The following is a 19251-nucleotide window of genomic DNA, read 5'->3' as shown; positions in this document are numbered from 1 at the left end:
TTTTATATTTAAATCTAACTCTTTACATTGACATTTATAAATAAAATAAAATATTAAAATTAAATATTTATTAAAAATAAATATTATTATAATAAATTAATATAATAATTATATATTAAGATTTTAATTATTCAAAATATTTATTTTCGATTTAATAAAAAATTCTATAATATAATGATAAAAATAAATTTATTTATAAAAAAATAAAAAATATTTTGATCTGAACATTAATTAATATATAAAAAAAAACTATAATTAAATAAATAAATTTTTTTTATTAATATGAAACAAAAAATATTTTTATTATATATCAAAAAGAAAGAAAAAAAAAAATCCAATTAAATTTAGTTATTCACTAATATTTATATTTATTAGGAACAGAACCTCCTCCAATCATAATTCCTTTAGATTATTTTTAATTAATATTATATTATCTATTAATAAACTAATAAGCAATTCCAACAACTAAAATAATACTTACAAACGCAAGTATTAAATAAGCAATTCTCCACCATTTTTCATTATTTTTTTGATTATTTTATTTTTATTTTTTATTATTGTTATTGTTATTATTAACAGCTATAGGTCCAAAAATTTTCTAACTAGGAACTGAGTTCCAACATACAGGTTAGAAACCTGAAGACCGTTCAAAAGAAAACGAAAAAAACCAATGATCATAATCCTCATTAAAATTAACTTCATATCCTAAATATTTACAAAACTCTTTCGAATCATTTGTTATATCGCTTAGTTTTGAACAAATAATATCATTACTAGAACACATGCTTATTTATTCAGTACCTTAATCTATAGAAAAGTAATCTTATTTGCAATTATTATATATATTTTCACAAACTTCTAAACATAAACCTTTTCTTAAACCTTAACCAACATCAGCATCACAATCATAACATATTAATTCTTTTAATTAATTATAGCATAATTTATTTATATGTTATAAATTTTAATTTTATCTAAAAAATCTATATATATATATATATATATATATTTTTTTTTTTTTCTATTTTTATTTTTTTACTATAGTTTTAATTAGTCGAAATTTTCATTCGAACAGCACGAACGGTGACTATGTTTTTAACAAAATAATGCTCTTGGTTAATCTTGAGGTTTCTGGTTTTGGTACTTTAATTTGTTTATAGGAGAGGTTTGAGTACAATTTAATGAACTTGTAATATTGTTTATTTATAATTTTATTTCTGTTGATAATTATGGATTAAATATTGATGGAATAAAAATTTATTAGCTTTTTAACTGTATTAAAATAATAAAATGAATTATACATTTTAGTATTTTCATCATATTTTTATATTTTTTTATTTATAAATATATATATATATATAATTATTATGATTATTTTAATAATATATATATTAGTTTATAATATTATTATTTTTATTTTTTTATAAATGTACATTAAGTATATATTTAGTTTAAATATATTCATTTCATATTTTTGTTAGAAAAATTTTTAGTAATAAAAATTATTTTATAAATAATAATTAATAAAATTTTTAAAAAAAATTTTTATATATAGCTCTATAAAATATATAAGATAAATAATTTATTTTTTATATAATATTTATTTTATTAAAAAATAAAATTATTAATAAATAATTTATTTGCAAACATTCTTATTTTAGATATAAATTAAATATATAATATTATAATTTTTATGAGTTTATCTTTATATTTTAAAAAAATAAAAATATATTTTAATTTTATTAATGCATTTATATTGACATATGATATAAATATGCTTTGTATTTAATTTAAATTATATTTTTATGATTTTTAATAATATTATTAATATCTATTTTATATTTTATATATTTTTTTTTTCTAAAAAGTAAACATTATTAAAATTCAAAAAAATTATAACATAAATTAACCTAAATATTTTTATTTTTTTATTTAATTTCATGTTTTAGTTTATTTTTAATATATTATTTTCCATAAAAAAAAATATGAATACAAAAGAATAAAATCACTTCCAAAAAAAAATGCATTTGTTTATTTTTTAGTTTATATTATATTGTTATTTGTATTTGTATTTCTTATAAAAATATCTTATTATATATTTTATTTTATATTTTTCAACATTAACATGGTTATTATCCATTATTATGTTTATTACCGTCATCGATTTTAATTCCATTATCTTATCCATTATGATTTTTTTGGTTTTTATGATTATATATTTCTTTTTTTTTAAATAATATAATAAATTAAATCCTATATTTTTTTTTTTAAAAAAAAAAGATAAAAACCTTATAATAATTTTTCAAAAACTTCATTTACATTTTAAGCTGTAACAGCAGAAGTTTCTTCGAAAAACATTTTATTTTCCAAAGCGAAATTTCTTGCTTCTTCTTTGCTTACTTTTCTTGCAGATTCGTTCTTTTCAACTAAATCAAGTTTGTTTCCAACCAAAAATATCACAATATCTGGATCAGCTTAATATTTCAAATCTTCCATCCATTTAGTTACTGAACTATAAGATTTTTCTTTTGTAATATCATATACCAATAATGCTCCTACGGCTCTTCTATAATGTCTTATTTTTTATTTTTTTTGATAAATACAATTTGCTAAATCTATTTTTTTTAATATTACGCACTTGTTATAGACCTATATCTTTCTTAACCAGCTGTTTTGTTTTTAAATATAATAAAAAATTTAAAGGTTTTATATTTAATTAAAATATATAATTATTACCGGTATCCCAAATTTAAGTTTTAATTTTAACACCATCTTTTAAAACAACTTATTTTGTCGCAAATTCAACTCCTATTGTTGGTGCAGGATTTTAAGGCAATTAATTTTTTACATATCTACAATAATTTTAATTTTAAAGATTATTTATTAATTATAATTGATTTTGTATTGTTTACCTTTTTAAAAGATTTGTTTTTCCTACACTTGCATCACCTACTAATACAACTTTTTTTTATTATTGAAATATTATAAGTTTTTTTATTATTATTGGTTTTTTTAATGAATAATTTACTTTTATAACTTTCTATTGTATCTGGATTGTCCATTTTTATTTTTTTTTAATATTATTATGATGATAATTTTATTTATTATTTTTTTGTTTAAATAATAATTATTTATTATATTTTATATAAAATTTAAAACTTAAAAAATAAATTAGTATTATATTTTATATTTATTTATTTTTGATTTATAATATTTTATATTATTTATTTTTTCTTGATTTTAATAAAATAAAATTATTATTTAAATCATTTTTTTACAAAAAAAAAAATAATATACTAAAAAATTCATATATTTATATATTTTTTTATTAATGTATAAAAAAATATAAATTAATATACGTATAATATATAATATCAATAAAAATACATAATATAAATTAAAAATTTAAAAAAAACATATTTTTAAATTTTTTTATATTTTTTATAACAAAAAAATTGAAATATAATCTTTATAATTGAATATTTTTTTCATATATAATACTAGTAAAATAAAAATTTATAATTATAAAAATTTAAATATTTAATATAATTTTATAAATAAAAATTATAAAATAAATAAATATCTATCATATTAATAATTATATATTTATTTTATTATTTATTTTTAAAAATTATATTTAAATAATAATAATATATTAAAAATAATTTTATTCAAATAAATCCATATTAAATATTAGATTAAAATTATTATAAACATTAACATTTAAATCAAAAATTTATAAATTTTTTATATAATTTTAATTATATATATTTAATTTTTATAAAATTAAAATACTCATATTAGATATTTTATATTTTTAATATATAAGACTATAAGTTAATTTATATAAAGAATTTATAACTAATAAATATTAGCAAATATAATTGTAAATACGATAACCAAATATACTTAATATTAATTACTTTAATTTTTAAAAATATAAAATTTTTAAAAATTATTTTTAATTTTATAATATTCATATTAAAAAAATAATTAAAATTTATAATAATATTTTAAATTATTTTTATATTTAATTACAAACTTAAGTATAAATTTATTCAAAGTGAATTAAATAACTTAAATAATAAAATAACAATTTTTTTAATAATTAATTCAATATTTAATATTAAAATATAATTTTATTTTATTTGCATAATTAAAAATATATTTTTATATAATAATAATATAAAAATTAAATAATAAAAGAAATATAAATATATTGAATAAATTTAAATTAAATAAATATATCTATTTAATATGCTCACTTTTCTTTTTTAATTTAATAATTAAAAAAAAATTATTCATAGGTGCGAGTATAAATAAAAATAATTAAAATTAACAAAAATGTGAATATGAAAAATATAAAAAAATCATATTAATATAGATTATACTTTTAAACTATATAAAATTATATTTACTTTATTAATTTTAAATATAGTATTCTATATATTTAAAACTTTATCAAATTTTATAATTTTGATACAATGTTTTATACTACTTAACATAGACCAATATTTTGAAAATTTAAATTTAAAATTTACTGATAAGAAGGTAAATTTAATATAATTTATTAAAAATAAAAATAAAAAAATTTAATAATTTTAAAAAATAAAAATAAATAGATTATTATAATGACTAAATTATGTTTATAAAGAGAAAAAATAAAATAAAAAAAGATAGTGTAAAAAAAGAAAATTAAATATACTTAAAAATATTATCAAAGAATTAAAAAGTTAAAATTTAGAAACATTATAATTTTATTAAATAAGAATAAAACTTATATATATTAATAGAAAATTAAATTATTATATAATAAAACTAATATATTTTTTTATATATTTAATTCAAAAATAAAATTAAAATAATTATTATTATTATCATTATTATTATTATTATTATTATTATTATTATATTTATTTTTATTTATATTTTCTTGAATCTCTTTTATTATCTGTGTTTATATTATCTCTTTATTTTTATAAATGTTTGTCTATTGTTTTTGTTTTTCTATTTCTTATTTAATTAGATTATTTTATTATTTTAATATATTCAATTAATCTATTAGATTTGCTTATGAAGGATAGTTTTGTATATTTTATATATAAACTTTATAAAACTCATTTTATTCTAACAATTCTGTATTTTCTTTTATTAATGATTTTACTATGAATTCTTTTTAGTAATTTGGATTTTAGTTATTAATTTTATTTTAATCTTAAATAATGTATATTATTATTTTTATTCTAAATCTTATTTTTAAAAATTCATTTTTTTATTTTTTAAATATAAGCAAATATATATTTTATTTAATTATTGTAATATAAAAAATGTATAATAAAAAATAATATATATACAAAAAAAATATAAATTTTCATTTTTAAAGTTATATATTAAAATTAATAATATAATTATTTATATCTAAAAATTCAATTTATTTTTAAAAAAAGTGTTTTATAAAAATTCATATAAGTATTTAAATCCTTTCAAAGTCAATATAAATGAAAATAACTTAATTATTTCGCATTAAAAAACCATGTAAAATAAAAACAATTTAAATATTTATATAACTCTATTCCTTCGCTAAATTTTTAATTAAAAATAATAATAAAACTTTCAATAAAAAAAATATTCATAAAAAAATTATAAAAATAATTGAAAATTTTTATTTATAAAGTTCAAAATAATAATAACTGAGGCTTACAAAGCTCCTTTAAATAAAGCAATTCATCTCTATATTTGGAATAAAACTGAAGGACAAATTGTTTTAGAATAACGACAGAAATTTGTATAGCATATAATATGATCCGAGTTAAATGTAAATATATTATTAAGTAATTTTTAAACTAAAAAATACAGTTTAAAAAAAGATTATTGGATATTTAAAAATTTTTTAAAAATAAGAATAATTAGTAAAAGTAATATATTAATATAATAATAAAGGAAAAAAATAAGTCTAAAGAAAAAAATAATAATTTTGATATATAAATTTATTTTTAAAATAAAATTTATTAAATATAAATGCAAAAAAAAGTCTGTGAAAAATATTTTTTACAATTGAAATTTAATTTTAATAAAACAGAAAAATGAAAAGAATAGTTATAGAAATATTAAATAAAAAAATATAATATTAATAATAATAAAAGATATATATAATATATTATTAACATATTTATAAATATATATATATATATATAAATATATATTATTTTATATTTATATATATTTTGTATTATTATTCATATTTATATATTTAGATATTGTTATAAGTTTTATATTTAATCGTAATATCTTTATTTATCCTTTTTTTTTTTTTTTAATTTTTTTTAGTTTTATTATTTACTCTTTTTTTATATGCTTTCATTATACCCTATTTTTCATATTATAACTATTATGTATTTTTTTAAAATTATTATCTTTGTGTATTCAAAAATAATTATTTTTCTGTATCTTTAATGGGTGATTTTGATTTATTTTTATTTATTTTTGGGTTAAACGTACATTTGGATAAACATAGAGTAATTTCAGTTTTCTTCTTTTTTATTATTTTATTTTATTTTTATTCTAGCCAATCCATATTTCTTTTATAAAAATCTAAATAATTAGAACTTTATTAAATATTTATTTTTGGCTTGAATGTACATTATGGATCAATTTATTAGCTTTTCTCTTCAATTTTTTTTATTTGTTTTTTTATAATTATTATGCCTTTTTATAGTATATATATTTTTTTTTCTTTTTTAAAATACTCTTTCATATAGATCTTCAAAAATTGACATTGATTTGTCTTTTTTTTAATCTGTAAAAGATCTTTAATAAATGGTTTTTATTTTATTTGGCTATATTTTTTAATAATTTTTTTTTTATGTATTTTATTATAAAGGAAGCCCTTCTGACGTCTTTTATTTATTATGTTTCGGTTATTTTTTATATGTCCAAAATATATCCTTTATGTATAATTTTATAGCTTTTATTTATAATAATTATATTACATCATCATTATCAAGATTTATATTATTCATTTTTTTTGATCTATATTTTTAATAGAGTATATTAATAAAATTAATTTATTTATAAAAAAATAGTTTTTATTTTTTACCAATAAATGTAATTTAAAATACTTATTTTAAACATATAAAATTTTAATAAATTTATTTTGAATAAAATATTTTAAGTGATGAATAAAATAATATATATAATAATAATAAATATAATTTTTATAAAATTATAAATAATTTTTAATTCTAAAATATTATTATTTTTTTTAATAATATAAGTATAAAATATTAATATTTTCCTCAAAATAATTTTTTTTTCTTTATATATAAAAAAAAATGTAATAATTAAAAACAAATTAAACTTCATTAATTTATAATTACCATTTATATAATTCAAAAAGCTAATAAATAAAAATCTAACTAATAAAAAAAATAACATAAAAGACTCCATAATATTACAAACAGGCGAATAAAAAACCCGAAATAAAATTTATAGATTTACTTTATTTTAAATAAAGAAAAGATAATAAACTTGAAATAATAGAATAAAGTAAACACTAATAATACATTTCAAAAAATATAAGATTGTACGAAAAAAAAATATATACATTATATGATAAAGATAATTAAATAAAATATCCGAAATAATTAATCAAATTTATTTGTTTTCCTAAAACTCAAAATAAGATCCTAATAATTTTTTAGTTTTATAAACAAGGAAAAGGTTAAACCTAAAGAGTTTTCAAAAGAGCAAAAATATATTTGATTATTTAAGTTATAAATATCATATAATATATACTTAATATAAACTACATGCTTATGATTATATAATAGATTTACTAAAAGATAAGCTTTATTTAAATTAAGGAATAATCAGCGTAATTGGAGATAGGACTCCTCACTAACTCATAAACGGTCATATGAATTGAGAAGATAATTTTTTTTTCTAGTAAAACCCCTATAGGATAATTAAATATAGATAGTGGGAATGTTTTCGTTACTTAAATATATAAGTAAAGCTAAGAAGAGAATAATTTCTAAATCACCTCATTTATTATTATTAAAGTTATTTAAAGAAAATCGATATAATGGAATTTGAAAACTAGATAGATTGATTGGGAGAAAAATAATTTCTTTTTTAAGTTTGGTTTGAGGTTATTTTTCATATATGTAGACATTTGAAGCGAAAAACTGAGATTTTAAGGATGCGCAAAATTTGGAATCTACGGAATTATGAAATTAATTTTTACAAATATAAATAAGGAAATTCTTTTTTTCTTTGAAAGAAAATAAATAAAATACAATTTAAAGTTAATTTAAGGATTTTGTATAGAAAGAAAAAGGGACTTTTCATTTTTATTTAGGAATTTATATTAATAAGAAAAAAAAATTATGTGGTTAAAGGTTATGAAATAAAGTATTAACAAATAAGTAATATTAGACTTGAACCTATTTATGATAATAAGGAAAAATTAATATTGATGAGAAAATACATGATACAGTAAAAAATATTTAAGAATATATTATTTAAAATAAAATAAATGTTTTTTTGTTTTTAAATATTTTATTTTTTTCATTATATTTATAAATATATTTATATTTATTTTATAAATTTATTAATATTTTTTTAATTTTATTTCTTTTCTATTCATTATTTTTTTTTTTTTAATAAATTATTTAATTTTTATATTTTTTTTTTATTAAATAAAATAAATGATTGATAAAGATTAAAATAAAATTTTGAATTAAGATTTTATTGAAAATAATGAATAAATATATTAACATAAAAGATTTAATGAAAATGGCTATATTTTTATTTAAACAGCCAATCATAGTCATAATAGTAGTTTTAGTTTAGATAATAATCAGAAAACGAGGTTTAATACTAATAATAAAATCGAAAAACCACATAATTAAAGTTATGAAATATATAGTTCTGATGCTAAAATTATAAAAAAAAGAAACGCTTAAACATATATGAATAATAGAAATACTTTTAGCAATTATAATTTAGAAACGAATAAATCTAGGTTAAATAATAATGATATGGATAAAAAATTAAGAAATGCTGGAAAATAAATTGAACATTTAAATTAAATTATTGAGAAATAATATATGGAATTGGAAAACTTAAGGTAAATTAACTAAAGTTAGTAGTTTGAAATTAATTAAGATGTCCTTTAAGAAAATATAAAAATAAAAAAATAATTGGAAGAGTTTTACAATAATAATAATTATAATGATAAAGAATAAAAAGAATTCAAAGAATAGTAATAGAAAATTTAAGAAATGTAAAAATAAATAAAGGCTCTATAAGTACTATACAATAATGAATAAGAAAAAAGAAATAAAAAATTAAATTAAGATAAAAAAAATATTGATTAAGAATTATAAGAAAATTATAATTTATCAATTGAATAAAAGTAAATATTTTTTCATAAAAAAATATAAATATATAATATAAAAGTTAGAAAATTTAATAAATAAGTGAAAAAGTTTAAAATAATTAAAAATTTTAATAGGCAATAAAGGAAATTTAAAGTAAAATTTAAAAAAAATAAAAATATTTTTTTATTTTTTTGTAAAGATGTAATATCTTATTAGTAAAATAATTAAAATTAAAATGAAGAATATGAAAAAGCAATATTAAGACTTGAAATATTTTAGATGCTCACAAAGTTTGATTGTGATTATCTAAGAATTCTAAAAAGAACAAATAAAGAAACTGATTACCCATATTATAATAATTTAATTATGTAAAATATAAACTAAATATATATTGAATAAATTATTATATAATAATAATAATTCCAATAAATATAATAAAAAGAATAATAATAAAGTTAATAATAATCATATTAATAAGCATAAATAATAAATTAATTAACCTAATTACAATAAGAGTAATAATTATAAATATAATAGTAATAATAATAATAATAATAATAATAATAATAATAATAATAATAATAATAATAGTAATAGTAATAATAGTAATAATAGTAATAATAGTAATAATAGTAATAATAGTAATAATAGTAATAATAGTAATAATTATAATGACATCAAATTTATATTCACAAATTTATTTAATTTTTATTATTAAATTATTATTGGATTAAATATATTATTTTTTTGTATAATTGATTAACATTTTATTTTTTATATATATAAAAAAAATATTTAAAATTTAATTTATTATATAAAAATTTATATATTATTAATCTTAATTATTACAAATTTTAAAATAATTCAAAACATAATCATTTATATTAAAATAATTATAAAAATAAAATTAACATTTTAAATAAAAATATAAATATATATTCAATTTTTTAATTATAAAATTTAAAATTAAAATTTTAATATTTTTAATTATATAGACTACTTTCCTATTTCTTTTAGATTTTATTACAAATTATTTTAATTAATTTTTAATTTTTATATTTTTGTTGTTGTAAATTTTATAGTTTAATAATTTTCAATTAAGATAAAAACTTTATTATCCTTCATATATTGCGTTTAATAATTTATCTTTTAGTATCTGTACATTTGAATATTATGGTAGAAATAATTTATTATAACATGTTTAAGAAAATGGTAATTTTTAATTATTTTAACTGCTTACCTTATAAATAATAAAATTTGGTTATAAATTTTTAAATCCAAATAATGGTTATTTAGAATTAGAAGTTACAAATTTAATAAAAAGACACTTTTATATGTTTTTCAAACTTTCTAAAACTTCCCAAAACTATAAAATATAAATATTTTCAGAGGTATATCCATTTTCATATTATGTATTATTTCTCAAATCTTAAATATTGATAATATTATTTTAACCTGATATTATTTCCGAAATTTCATGTTCATTAAATAGCATAAGCCATTATTTTGGAATTATTTCATAAAATCCATTAAGAAAATGATTTAATTAATTTTCAATACTTTTTGTCATTTTTTAATAAGCAAACAAATTTATAAAACTAATTTAAAAAATAAAAGAATATCATTATTTATAAAAAAATACTTTTTTTTATTTTAATTATCCACTTAAATATTTTTTCCGTTAAAACACAATTCAATTTATTATTTAATAGGATTTGTAATTTCAAATGTAAGTTATAAATCTTAAATATTTTAAGTTTAGTAAATATATTTTAGATTTTTATATATTTGCTTATCATAATATTTTAATTCTTTAAATGAATTATTTTTTCCTATAATATGCCTTAAAAAAAAAATGCTAAAAACAGGTTCAATTTAAAGATTATAATAAATAACTTTTCCAAGTATATTTCCTATAAAATGAAATATTTCTAAATGATTTTTCCCAAAATTAACTTCACTTGATTCATTTGGATATAATTAATATTATTCATTTTATTAAAATAATTCAAAATTTTTATCGAAAATTATTTCCGTTAAGCTAATTAAAAATTCTTTAAATAAACCGCCTTAATCTAATCCTTTTTCTTAATTTCCGAATTCATTTATAAATATAATTTATATATTATCTTATTATTTACATTTAAGCTTTATTTTTTATTTTTTATTTAAATTAATATTATTATTATATTTATTTAAATTAATATTATTATTATTTTTACCTAATTAAAATTATTAAAGGCATCTTCAAATATTTTATTTCTTCTAATTTTAAATGTAACAGATTCTTATGTTTACTTTTTTTAAAACTCAATTAGATTTTATAAAATAATATATTTAGTTTCAAAAGGTAAAGCAAACGGGATGTATATTATTGTATTTATAAATTAAAAGTTTTATTTGCTAGTTTATAAAATAATGCTTTTAATATAATTTTCTTCTAAATACCATTTAGATATATCTAAGAATTTTTTTTTTAATTATATTCGTATAAAATCTAATTGTGTGTTTTTTTTAAAAAAAAATAAAATAAAATAAATATAAATCAATTTTTTTTATAAATATAAATCTTATTTACAATTAATAATTTATTTGATATTTTAGCTAATTATATATTATTAATGGGTTAATTTTATTAAGATAAAGTTTTATATGTAAATTATATAAGAGGCTATATTAAAAGTTTCATGTTTTCAATATTTATTAAGTCAAAAGTATCATTAATAATTAAAAAATGGTGATAAGTAATTAAAAAAATTAAATATAATTAAATAAAATCATTATATTATTAAAATTTAAGATCTCCTTCAATTAAAAGAAAAGGATTATATAAATTTAAAGTAAATTCGAAAATATTCTAAACAATTTTTTTTTAAGAACAAATTATATTTAATAAATTTATCTATTCATTTATTTAATTTTTTTGTATTATTTATGAATAGAAAACCAAAATTGATTTTATTTATTCTTCTTTTTAATAAAACAGGTTTTAAAAAATAAACAAAATAAAGTCTTTATATAAAAATAATTATTTTTCATTTACTTTTAAACAGTTAATTTTATCAATTTTATCAATAAGTAAAAAAGTTATATTATCTATATTCTAAATTTCATTTTAAAGAAACAATTCTTTTAAATTAAATATTACATACATTTAATTTATAGTTATATTTTTGTTATTATTTGTCATTTAATTAATTAAATTTTTAAATATTTAATTTGCTTTTGTTTTAGGAATTAGTTTTATTTATTTTATTATTAAATTTAATGTAAGATTATTATTATCAGAAAGCATTTTATTTATAAATTCTTAGTAAAAAAATTATTAATTTTAAGATAAAATTAAAGGAAACAGAGAAATAGAAACAAGCATTTATAAGTATTTTTCATTTTATTAAAAATTAATATTTTGTATTTAGTTATAAATAAAATTATAGAAATCTATTTTTCTAAGAATTTTATAAAATATATTAATGATGCTTTATTAGTTTTTACAGGTATGTAAATAATCAAATATTTAAATATTAAAAAATAAGTTTAAAAATTTTAGTATATCATCATTTAATTATAATTAATTTTTTTATTTTTAATTATTAATATTACTAAATATATTCAAAACAAAAATCGAAATATGAATAAAACTTAAATTATAGTATATACTCTCTTTTGATTAAAATAATATTTTAAATAAATTAAAATTAATTTAAAGAGTGAGAATCGATTTTTTTAGCCAATAACATATTTAGTTTAAAGACACTTATAGGTCTTTTTTTTGATAAATTTGTCTATTTATATTATTAAGATCTTTCAAAAAATTATTTATTATGGGAATTGGTAATGTAAAATCTTATTTTTTGAGTGAATTTTAAATTATTTTTAAATCTTTTAATCTTGCTTAAATTTTTTAAAGTGTTTAATATGAATTTTATTTAATTAAGAGATAACTTTTGATATATTTTTATATTTTGTTAATATGGTGAATATTTTAATCTTAATCCATTAAAAGAATATGCATATAGTATATATTGTTATTTATAATAAATATTTTTTTTAATCAACTTTATTCTAAATAATTAAATGATAAAAATAAATTTTATTATTAAAAAAAAGAATTTTGTTATTATATTTTTATTAATAATTTTATATATTTGTTATTTTTATTATTTGTATTAGATTATATAATTTAAATTTTGATTTGTTTTTATTATTTTTATAAAAAAAAATAACAAGCAATTAATTATATTATTATATTTTTGATTAATTATCACAAAAAAATATGATAAGCTCATTAAATCCTAAACCAAGAAAGCTAAGTATTTTTAAAAACAATATAGATATTCCAGCCGACATATAAATAAATAAAAAATTAAGCTAAACATATTAACCAAGTATAACGTCCAAAATATAATAATAACAAATAGTAACAAATTCTAAATAAAGTTTAAAATCAGAAGAAAAAAATATACAAATATAAAATCAATAAGGCGAAAATATAGATGTTTTTAATATAGAGGAAAAAAATCAAAGATGCTAGATATTTTAAAAATTATTAGAAAATAATGTAATTAGCTTTATAATTACAGTAATAACAATATATGCTTTATTTGGAGATGATATAAGAATTTTAGCATTTGATAAAGTTAATATAAAAAAAAATATAAAATAAAAAAAATAAAAAGGATTAAGATATGATATTTGATTATATCAATATAATATCATTAGCTATATTTGTTTTAGAAATTGTTTTTAGTGTATTCGCAAAACCAGGATATTAGTTTTCTTTTTTTTTTGGTTAGACATTATTTCAACGGCTTCTTTATTATTAGATATTTAATTAATTAATTCATTTATTTTTAATTCAAAAGCTGCTAGTACTGCATCATTAGCAAGAGCAGGAAGAGCTTCGAGAATAGGGACTAAGTAATAATATATATAAATATAAATAAATATATATATATATATATATATATATATAAATATATTTGTATAAATATTATTATCATTTATATTTTTTTTATAATTTTTATATAATATAATATCTGTTATTTTTTTGTATAAAATAGGGCTGGTAGAGTTGTAAGGCTTGTTCGACTTATTAGAATTATTAAATTATATAAAGCTACATAAGATTAAAATAAATCCTTAGATGAATCAGAAGAATCTTAATTAACTAAAAAGAAGAAAAAAATATAACAAAAATATTTGATTTCTTAAATTAGTGGTGTTGTAAAATAAGATGATCCTTTATAAACATAAACTCTAGTTTAAAAAGATATTAGTAAAAATTACAATAATATTATTATTATATATTTTTTATAATTTCATATCATAAAAAAAAAATTAGAATTATAAATGTAAGATTCTTCTAATTTTAAAGATAATATTTAGCATTAAAAAAACTCTTTATAAATAGATATTTAATAAAAAGACGACAAACAATTAAAAAAATTAGTACTTTATAAAATATAAATATTTTTTTAATATTTAATAAATAAAAAAATAATAAGAAAAACGAATAAAATATAAAAGAATCTCGAGTAAGTAAAAGACTTTCAGATTTAACAACAAAACGCGTAATAATAATAGTTTTGTTATTATTATTTACAATGCCTTTATTATCTTCTGATTATTTTTTCGATTTACCTTCTTCTTTAGAATTTTAAGTTGATCAATTTGCCGTACTAATATATGATGAAAAATCTACTCATGAAGATATTAAACAAACATTTATCGGAGTCATTAATGTTCTAAAAGATTCTGAAAACCCTATTATTTATTTATAAACACCTTTTAATTTTATTGAAAAATTCGAAGATCCTGTTTTTGAAACTTTAAGGGAAAATGAAAAAACTCCATATGCATTATCTTTGGATATTCAAAGTTACCAAAAAAGCCATCCATGGGATCTTCCTACGATAGAATATTTAAAAAGCTAGAATGAAGATAGTTTATAATTTGAAGCTTTTTTAAATGCCAGGAGTACTTCATTTTTAACTGCAGCGCTTTCTTTAGGAAGAACAATTTTTGTTTGCTTGCTTTTAACAATGGCAGCACTTTTTTTTTCAAAAGATGCTGATGATTTAGCTTTAAGGCCGATTGAAAGAATGATTAATAAAGTAAATTCAATCGCCAAAAATCCAATAAGTGCTAGAGATGAAGAAATTATAAAGAATGATTAAATGGAAGATTAATAGGAGACTACTATTATTGAAAATGCTATAATTAAAATTGGTACTTTATTAGCCTTAGGTTTCGGTGAAGCTGGAAGTGAAATTATAGGAAGTAATATGGTTAAATTAGGAGATATTAACCCAATGATTGAAGGTAAAAAAAATAGTGGGATTTATGGATTCTGTGATATTAGAAATTTTACAGATGCAACCGAAGTTTTATAAGTATTATAATTTTAAAATAATAATATATATATATATTTAATTAAAATAAAGGAAGATGTTATGCTTTTTGTAAATAATATAGGAGAAATTGTACATAAAATGGTTGATAGATATATGGGTGCTGCTAACAAAGTTAAATATAATAATATTTTTTATTTATATTTAAAATTTTTATATTATTTTATTATTAATTTATTTTTTAGTTTATTTTTACTTTTTATTAAATTAAAAAATAATTTTTAGAATATTGGAGATGCCTTTTTACTTGTATGGAAATTGCCAGAAGATAAATATATTATAAAAAGTGATAATGAAATACATTTCATAGATTTAGAATAAGCAAGTATGTACGCAGATTTTGCTCTTATTTCTTTTATGAAAATTCATGCAAAATTATACAGAGAACCTAAAATCCTTGCTTATAGACAAGATAAAAGATTAAATAAAAGAATGCAAAATTATAAAGTTAAAATAGGTTTTGGCTTGCATATTGGATGGAGTATAGAAGGAGCTATCGGTTCAGAATTTAAAATTGATGCGTCTTATTTATCCCCAAACGTTGGAATGTCAAATAGATTAGAAGCAGCAACAAAGGCTTATGGGGTTCCTTTATTAATTTCATCGAATTTATTTGATTAACTTTCTGAAAGTATGAAGAAATTCGTTAGATAAGTAGATTATGTGACAATAAGAGGATAAATAAAAGTGATATAAAAAAATAAAAATATATATATTAAAATAAATTAATAAAAATATAAATATTAAATATATATATATATAATAGTATATATAAATATATTTATTTTATTTATATACAGCCTATTGGATTTTATACTATTGATATGAATATTGATGATATGCCTATTTCTAAAGAATAAAATTAAAATATTAGTAAAAATGAAAGAAAACTTTTCGATATTTTTAAAAAATAAACAATTATTAATTTTCTTGAACAAAAATGTTTTCATGCTGAGACTTATTTGAGAAAAAATAAAGATTTAAGACTTCTTATTAAAAAATTCGATTTCAATTTCTTTGATAAATACAATACAGCTTTCAATTAATATTTAATTGGAAACTGGGCTGATGCTAAAATTAACTTTTAAGAATGTTTATAATTAAAACCAAATGATGTACCTACTTAAAATAAACTTTAATTTATGTAAGATTTAAATTTTGAGGCTCCCTAGGATTGGGAAGGACATTATCCTTTTATTGATTGAAATTTTTAAAGAAATAAATAAGTTTTATTAATAAAAATATTTATTTTGTTTTTAGGGTAAATATATATATATACTATAAAAAATTTTCTTTTCATTTTTTACCATCTTCTTCTTCCTCTTCTTTTATTACTTATGTTATTTCAACTCCTCTGTATGTAAAACCATCGAAAGCATCATTCTATGTTATTTTTACGTTTTGGGGAGTTTCTTATATTTTATTTGATGCCTTTATTTTTATTTATATAATATTTAAAATATATATATAAAACTTCTTCGAAATAGCCAGTATCACCAAAATCTTTTAAGACAGGTTTTATAGGTGCATCATATCTTTTTTACATCATATAATCCCAGTTTATAAGGCTATAAAATTAATGTTTTTTAATTTCTTTTATAGTTAGTCTTTAATTCGGCTTTTATTATTATTCATTAAAAAAAAAAATTATTTTTATTTTTATTGAAAAAAAATACATCAGTAACTAATAAGTTAGTTAAAAGATCCTTCGCCGTTTCTGTAAAATGTTTTGGATATATTATATTATTTTCTAATATATCTTGATATAAGCCTTATCTAGAAGTATTTTAAAAAGGAGGGCGACCATCAATCATTTCATATATAAAACATCCCTTTTTAATTTTTATTATTTTTGTATATTTTTTTTATTTTATAAATTTATGTTTTTAGTTTTTGTTTTTGTTTTGTAATTTTTGTTTTTTTATTTTTTATTAAAAATTTACTAATGTCCAAAAATCAACAGGTTTTCCGTGTCCTTGTTCTGTTTAAAATAAAATTCTTAAAAAATTATGTTTAATTTTTATTTATTTAGTTTTATATGTATGTAATAATCAAATGAAAAGAAATAATATAAAATAAAAGAAGAAGATAATTTATAATATATATAATAAATATTATAGAATAAATAATAAAAGTATATAAATTATCTCCATTTTCCTTTTTTCATTTTATTACATTTTATTATTAATATATATTATATACATAGTTTATTACATTATACTGACAAAGATAATATATATAATATAAATTACATTTAATTATCTCAGGTGATATATATTCAGGAGTTCCACAAAAACTATAAGTACTTTGAGCGCAACCTTTTTATGAACAATTATTTATTTAATTATAAAATAACTATAAATATAATTATTAATTATAAAGAAACTTTTTGCTAGCCCAAAATCACTTAATTTTATATTTCCTTATGAATCCATTAATATGTTTTCTGGTTTTAAATCCCTATAAACAATATTTAGTGTTTCATGAAGGTATTCTAAGGCTAAAATTACTTATGAGCTATAATATTAAACGGTTTTTTCTGAAAATCTTTTTCTTGTTTTAATATGATGAAATAGCTCCCCTCCAGGCATATATTCCATAATAAAATAAATATTATATGTATTTTAAAAAGCAAATTTTAATTTAACTACAAATGGATGATCACTTAATTATAATATTTTCTTTTCAGCTTTTTTTTTATTTTATTATTTAATATTTTTTTATTTTTTTAACTTAATGCCTATTCTATTTGATTCCTATTTATAATATCAGCTTTTTTTAATGTTTTCATAGCATAATGTTATTTAGTATCTTTATGTTATACTAATAAAACTTTTCCAAAAGAACCTCTAGCTAAACACTTTGTAAAAAATATTTTTTAATTTTTTTTTTTATATTTATATGATTTTTATTTATATATTTATTTATTTTACTTTTAATGTTATAAAATCACTTAAAGTTACTTCGTAGGGATTCCTTTTTTATTATTTTTCATCTTATTTTATTTTAGATGCATTTATTGATTTTTTTGAATCAGAACAATTACTTAACTGAATTTATTGTTGTTCTATTTTTTATTATTATGATATATTTTTAGAATTAACACTTGATTTTTAACCATTTTAACCTTAATCAAAACAATTACATACTTAACCTATGTTACCCATTTTTAAATTAAAAATGTTTTATTTTTTTAATTTAAGTTAAATATGTGTTTTTTAATATATATATTTATTTTATTTTTATATGATTTAATTAATTAATATTTTGATTAAATACATATATAGTTTGATTTGTTTAATATTAATTTTACAAATATAGAAATAAGAAATTTTATTTTTAAAAAACAGAATGAAATTAAAAAATAGAATCAAAAAATTAAATATAAATATACTTTTTGAATAAAATTTCATATTTTATAAGAAATGATTAAATTAAAATGTTTGTGTATATAA

At 15.2% G+C, this 19251-nt stretch overlaps 4 protein-coding genes across 4 annotated transcripts, besides 45 other annotated features; 1 reads left to right on the top strand and 3 right to left on the bottom strand. All coding sequences in view use genetic code 6, as the record gives it.

The window, feature by feature from the left end:
* Nucleotides 1-51: 51 nt before the first annotated feature.
* Nucleotides 52-89: a microsatellite.
* Nucleotides 52-103: a microsatellite.
* A 422-nt stretch (nucleotides 104-525) lies between these two features.
* Nucleotides 526-571: a microsatellite.
* Nucleotides 572-984: 413 nt separating this feature from the next.
* Nucleotides 985-1009: a microsatellite.
* Nucleotides 1007-1042: a microsatellite.
* A 285-nt stretch (nucleotides 1043-1327) lies between these two features.
* Nucleotides 1328-1420: a microsatellite.
* Nucleotides 1338-1417: a microsatellite.
* A 155-nt stretch (nucleotides 1421-1575) lies between the features above and the next one.
* Nucleotides 1576-1619: a microsatellite.
* A 390-nt stretch (nucleotides 1620-2009) lies between these two features.
* IMG5_115610 (rab11b protein, putative) lies at nucleotides 2010-3062 on the bottom strand (the record flags this gene model as incomplete). Its single annotated transcript, XM_004034666.1, has 6 exons — nucleotides 2010-2221; nucleotides 2289-2575; nucleotides 2635-2668; nucleotides 2737-2852; nucleotides 2913-2961; nucleotides 3029-3062. 6 exons carry the CDS (start codon nucleotides 3060-3062, stop codon nucleotides 2115-2117), a joined length of 627 nt encoding a protein of 208 aa, XP_004034714.1. The 3' UTR covers nucleotides 2010-2114.
* Nucleotides 3063-3177: 115 nt separating this feature from the next.
* Nucleotides 3178-3232: a microsatellite.
* A 131-nt stretch (nucleotides 3233-3363) lies between these two features.
* Nucleotides 3364-3405: a microsatellite.
* Nucleotides 3406-3633: 228 nt separating this feature from the next.
* Nucleotides 3634-3666: a microsatellite.
* A 513-nt stretch (nucleotides 3667-4179) lies between these two features.
* Nucleotides 4180-4217: a microsatellite.
* Nucleotides 4218-4553: 336 nt separating this feature from the next.
* Nucleotides 4554-4619: a microsatellite.
* Nucleotides 4562-4633: a microsatellite.
* A 136-nt stretch (nucleotides 4634-4769) lies between these two features.
* Nucleotides 4770-4828: a microsatellite.
* Nucleotides 4829-4864: 36 nt separating this feature from the next.
* Nucleotides 4865-4924: a microsatellite.
* A 398-nt stretch (nucleotides 4925-5322) lies between these two features.
* Nucleotides 5323-5366: a microsatellite.
* A 562-nt stretch (nucleotides 5367-5928) lies between these two features.
* Nucleotides 5929-5973: a microsatellite.
* A 130-nt stretch (nucleotides 5974-6103) lies between these two features.
* Nucleotides 6104-6148: a microsatellite.
* Nucleotides 6104-6156: a microsatellite.
* Nucleotides 6118-6194: a microsatellite.
* Nucleotides 6144-6223: a microsatellite.
* Nucleotides 6166-6223: a microsatellite.
* Nucleotides 6176-6250: a microsatellite.
* A 688-nt stretch (nucleotides 6251-6938) lies between these two features.
* Nucleotides 6939-6978: a microsatellite.
* A 200-nt stretch (nucleotides 6979-7178) lies between these two features.
* Nucleotides 7179-7212: a microsatellite.
* Nucleotides 7213-8550: 1338 nt separating this feature from the next.
* Nucleotides 8551-8623: a microsatellite.
* Nucleotides 8552-8633: a microsatellite.
* Nucleotides 8572-8625: a microsatellite.
* An 833-nt stretch (nucleotides 8634-9466) lies between the features above and the next one.
* Nucleotides 9467-9514: a microsatellite.
* Nucleotides 9515-9814: 300 nt separating this feature from the next.
* Nucleotides 9815-10055: a microsatellite.
* Nucleotides 9914-10050: a microsatellite.
* A 421-nt stretch (nucleotides 10056-10476) lies between the features above and the next one.
* On the bottom strand, nucleotides 10477-11531 carry IMG5_115600 (ubiquitin- protein ligase, putative; the record flags this gene model as incomplete). The annotated part of the gene is made up of 2 exons (XM_004034665.1): nucleotides 10477-10981; nucleotides 11026-11531. Coding segments are annotated over 2 exons (1011 nt in total), but the record flags the coding sequence as incomplete, so codon positions are not given.
* Nucleotides 11532-11544: 13 nt separating this feature from the next.
* Nucleotides 11545-11604: a microsatellite.
* Nucleotides 11605-13802: 2198 nt separating this feature from the next.
* On the top strand, nucleotides 13803-17006 carry IMG5_115590 (hypothetical protein). The gene is made up of 5 exons (XM_004034664.1): nucleotides 13803-14303; nucleotides 14447-14737; nucleotides 14836-15910; nucleotides 16022-16483; nucleotides 16597-17006. The coding sequence occupies exons 3-5, from the start codon at nucleotides 14990-14992 to the stop codon at nucleotides 16999-17001; spliced, it is 1788 nt and encodes a 595-aa protein (XP_004034712.1). The 5' UTR covers nucleotides 13803-14303; nucleotides 14447-14737; nucleotides 14836-14989; the 3' UTR covers nucleotides 17002-17006.
* Nucleotides 14032-14061: a microsatellite.
* Nucleotides 14309-14365: a microsatellite.
* Nucleotides 14310-14365: a microsatellite.
* Nucleotides 14326-14377: a microsatellite.
* Nucleotides 15922-16000: a microsatellite.
* Nucleotides 16487-16576: a microsatellite.
* Nucleotides 16496-16571: a microsatellite.
* An 86-nt stretch (nucleotides 17007-17092) lies between the features above and the next one.
* Nucleotides 17093-18830, bottom strand: IMG5_115580 (protein kinase a catalytic subunit, putative; the record flags this gene model as incomplete). The annotated part of the gene is made up of 8 exons (XM_004034663.1): nucleotides 18730-18830; nucleotides 18530-18656; nucleotides 18183-18485; nucleotides 18049-18114; nucleotides 17740-17777; nucleotides 17473-17628; nucleotides 17271-17414; nucleotides 17093-17227 (listed from the first exon to the last, which is right to left on the bottom strand). Exons 2-8 carry the CDS (start codon nucleotides 18585-18587, stop codon nucleotides 17093-17095), a joined length of 900 nt encoding a protein of 299 aa, XP_004034711.1. The 5' UTR covers nucleotides 18588-18656; nucleotides 18730-18830.
* Nucleotides 17646-17726: a microsatellite.
* Nucleotides 17678-17717: a microsatellite.
* Nucleotides 17687-17725: a microsatellite.
* Nucleotides 18678-18734: a microsatellite.
* Nucleotides 18684-18728: a microsatellite.
* Nucleotides 18831-19251: the final 421 nt, after the last annotated feature.

Source organism: Ichthyophthirius multifiliis (genome assembly GCF_000220395.1).
Source record: "Ichthyophthirius multifiliis unplaced genomic scaffold scaff_1120509250940, whole genome shotgun sequence".
NCBI classification, from domain to species: domain Eukaryota; phylum Ciliophora; class Oligohymenophorea; order Hymenostomatida; genus Ichthyophthirius; species Ichthyophthirius multifiliis.
Note: the sequence above shows the minus strand (reverse complement) of the source record. Positions and strands in the feature narration are given on the sequence as shown.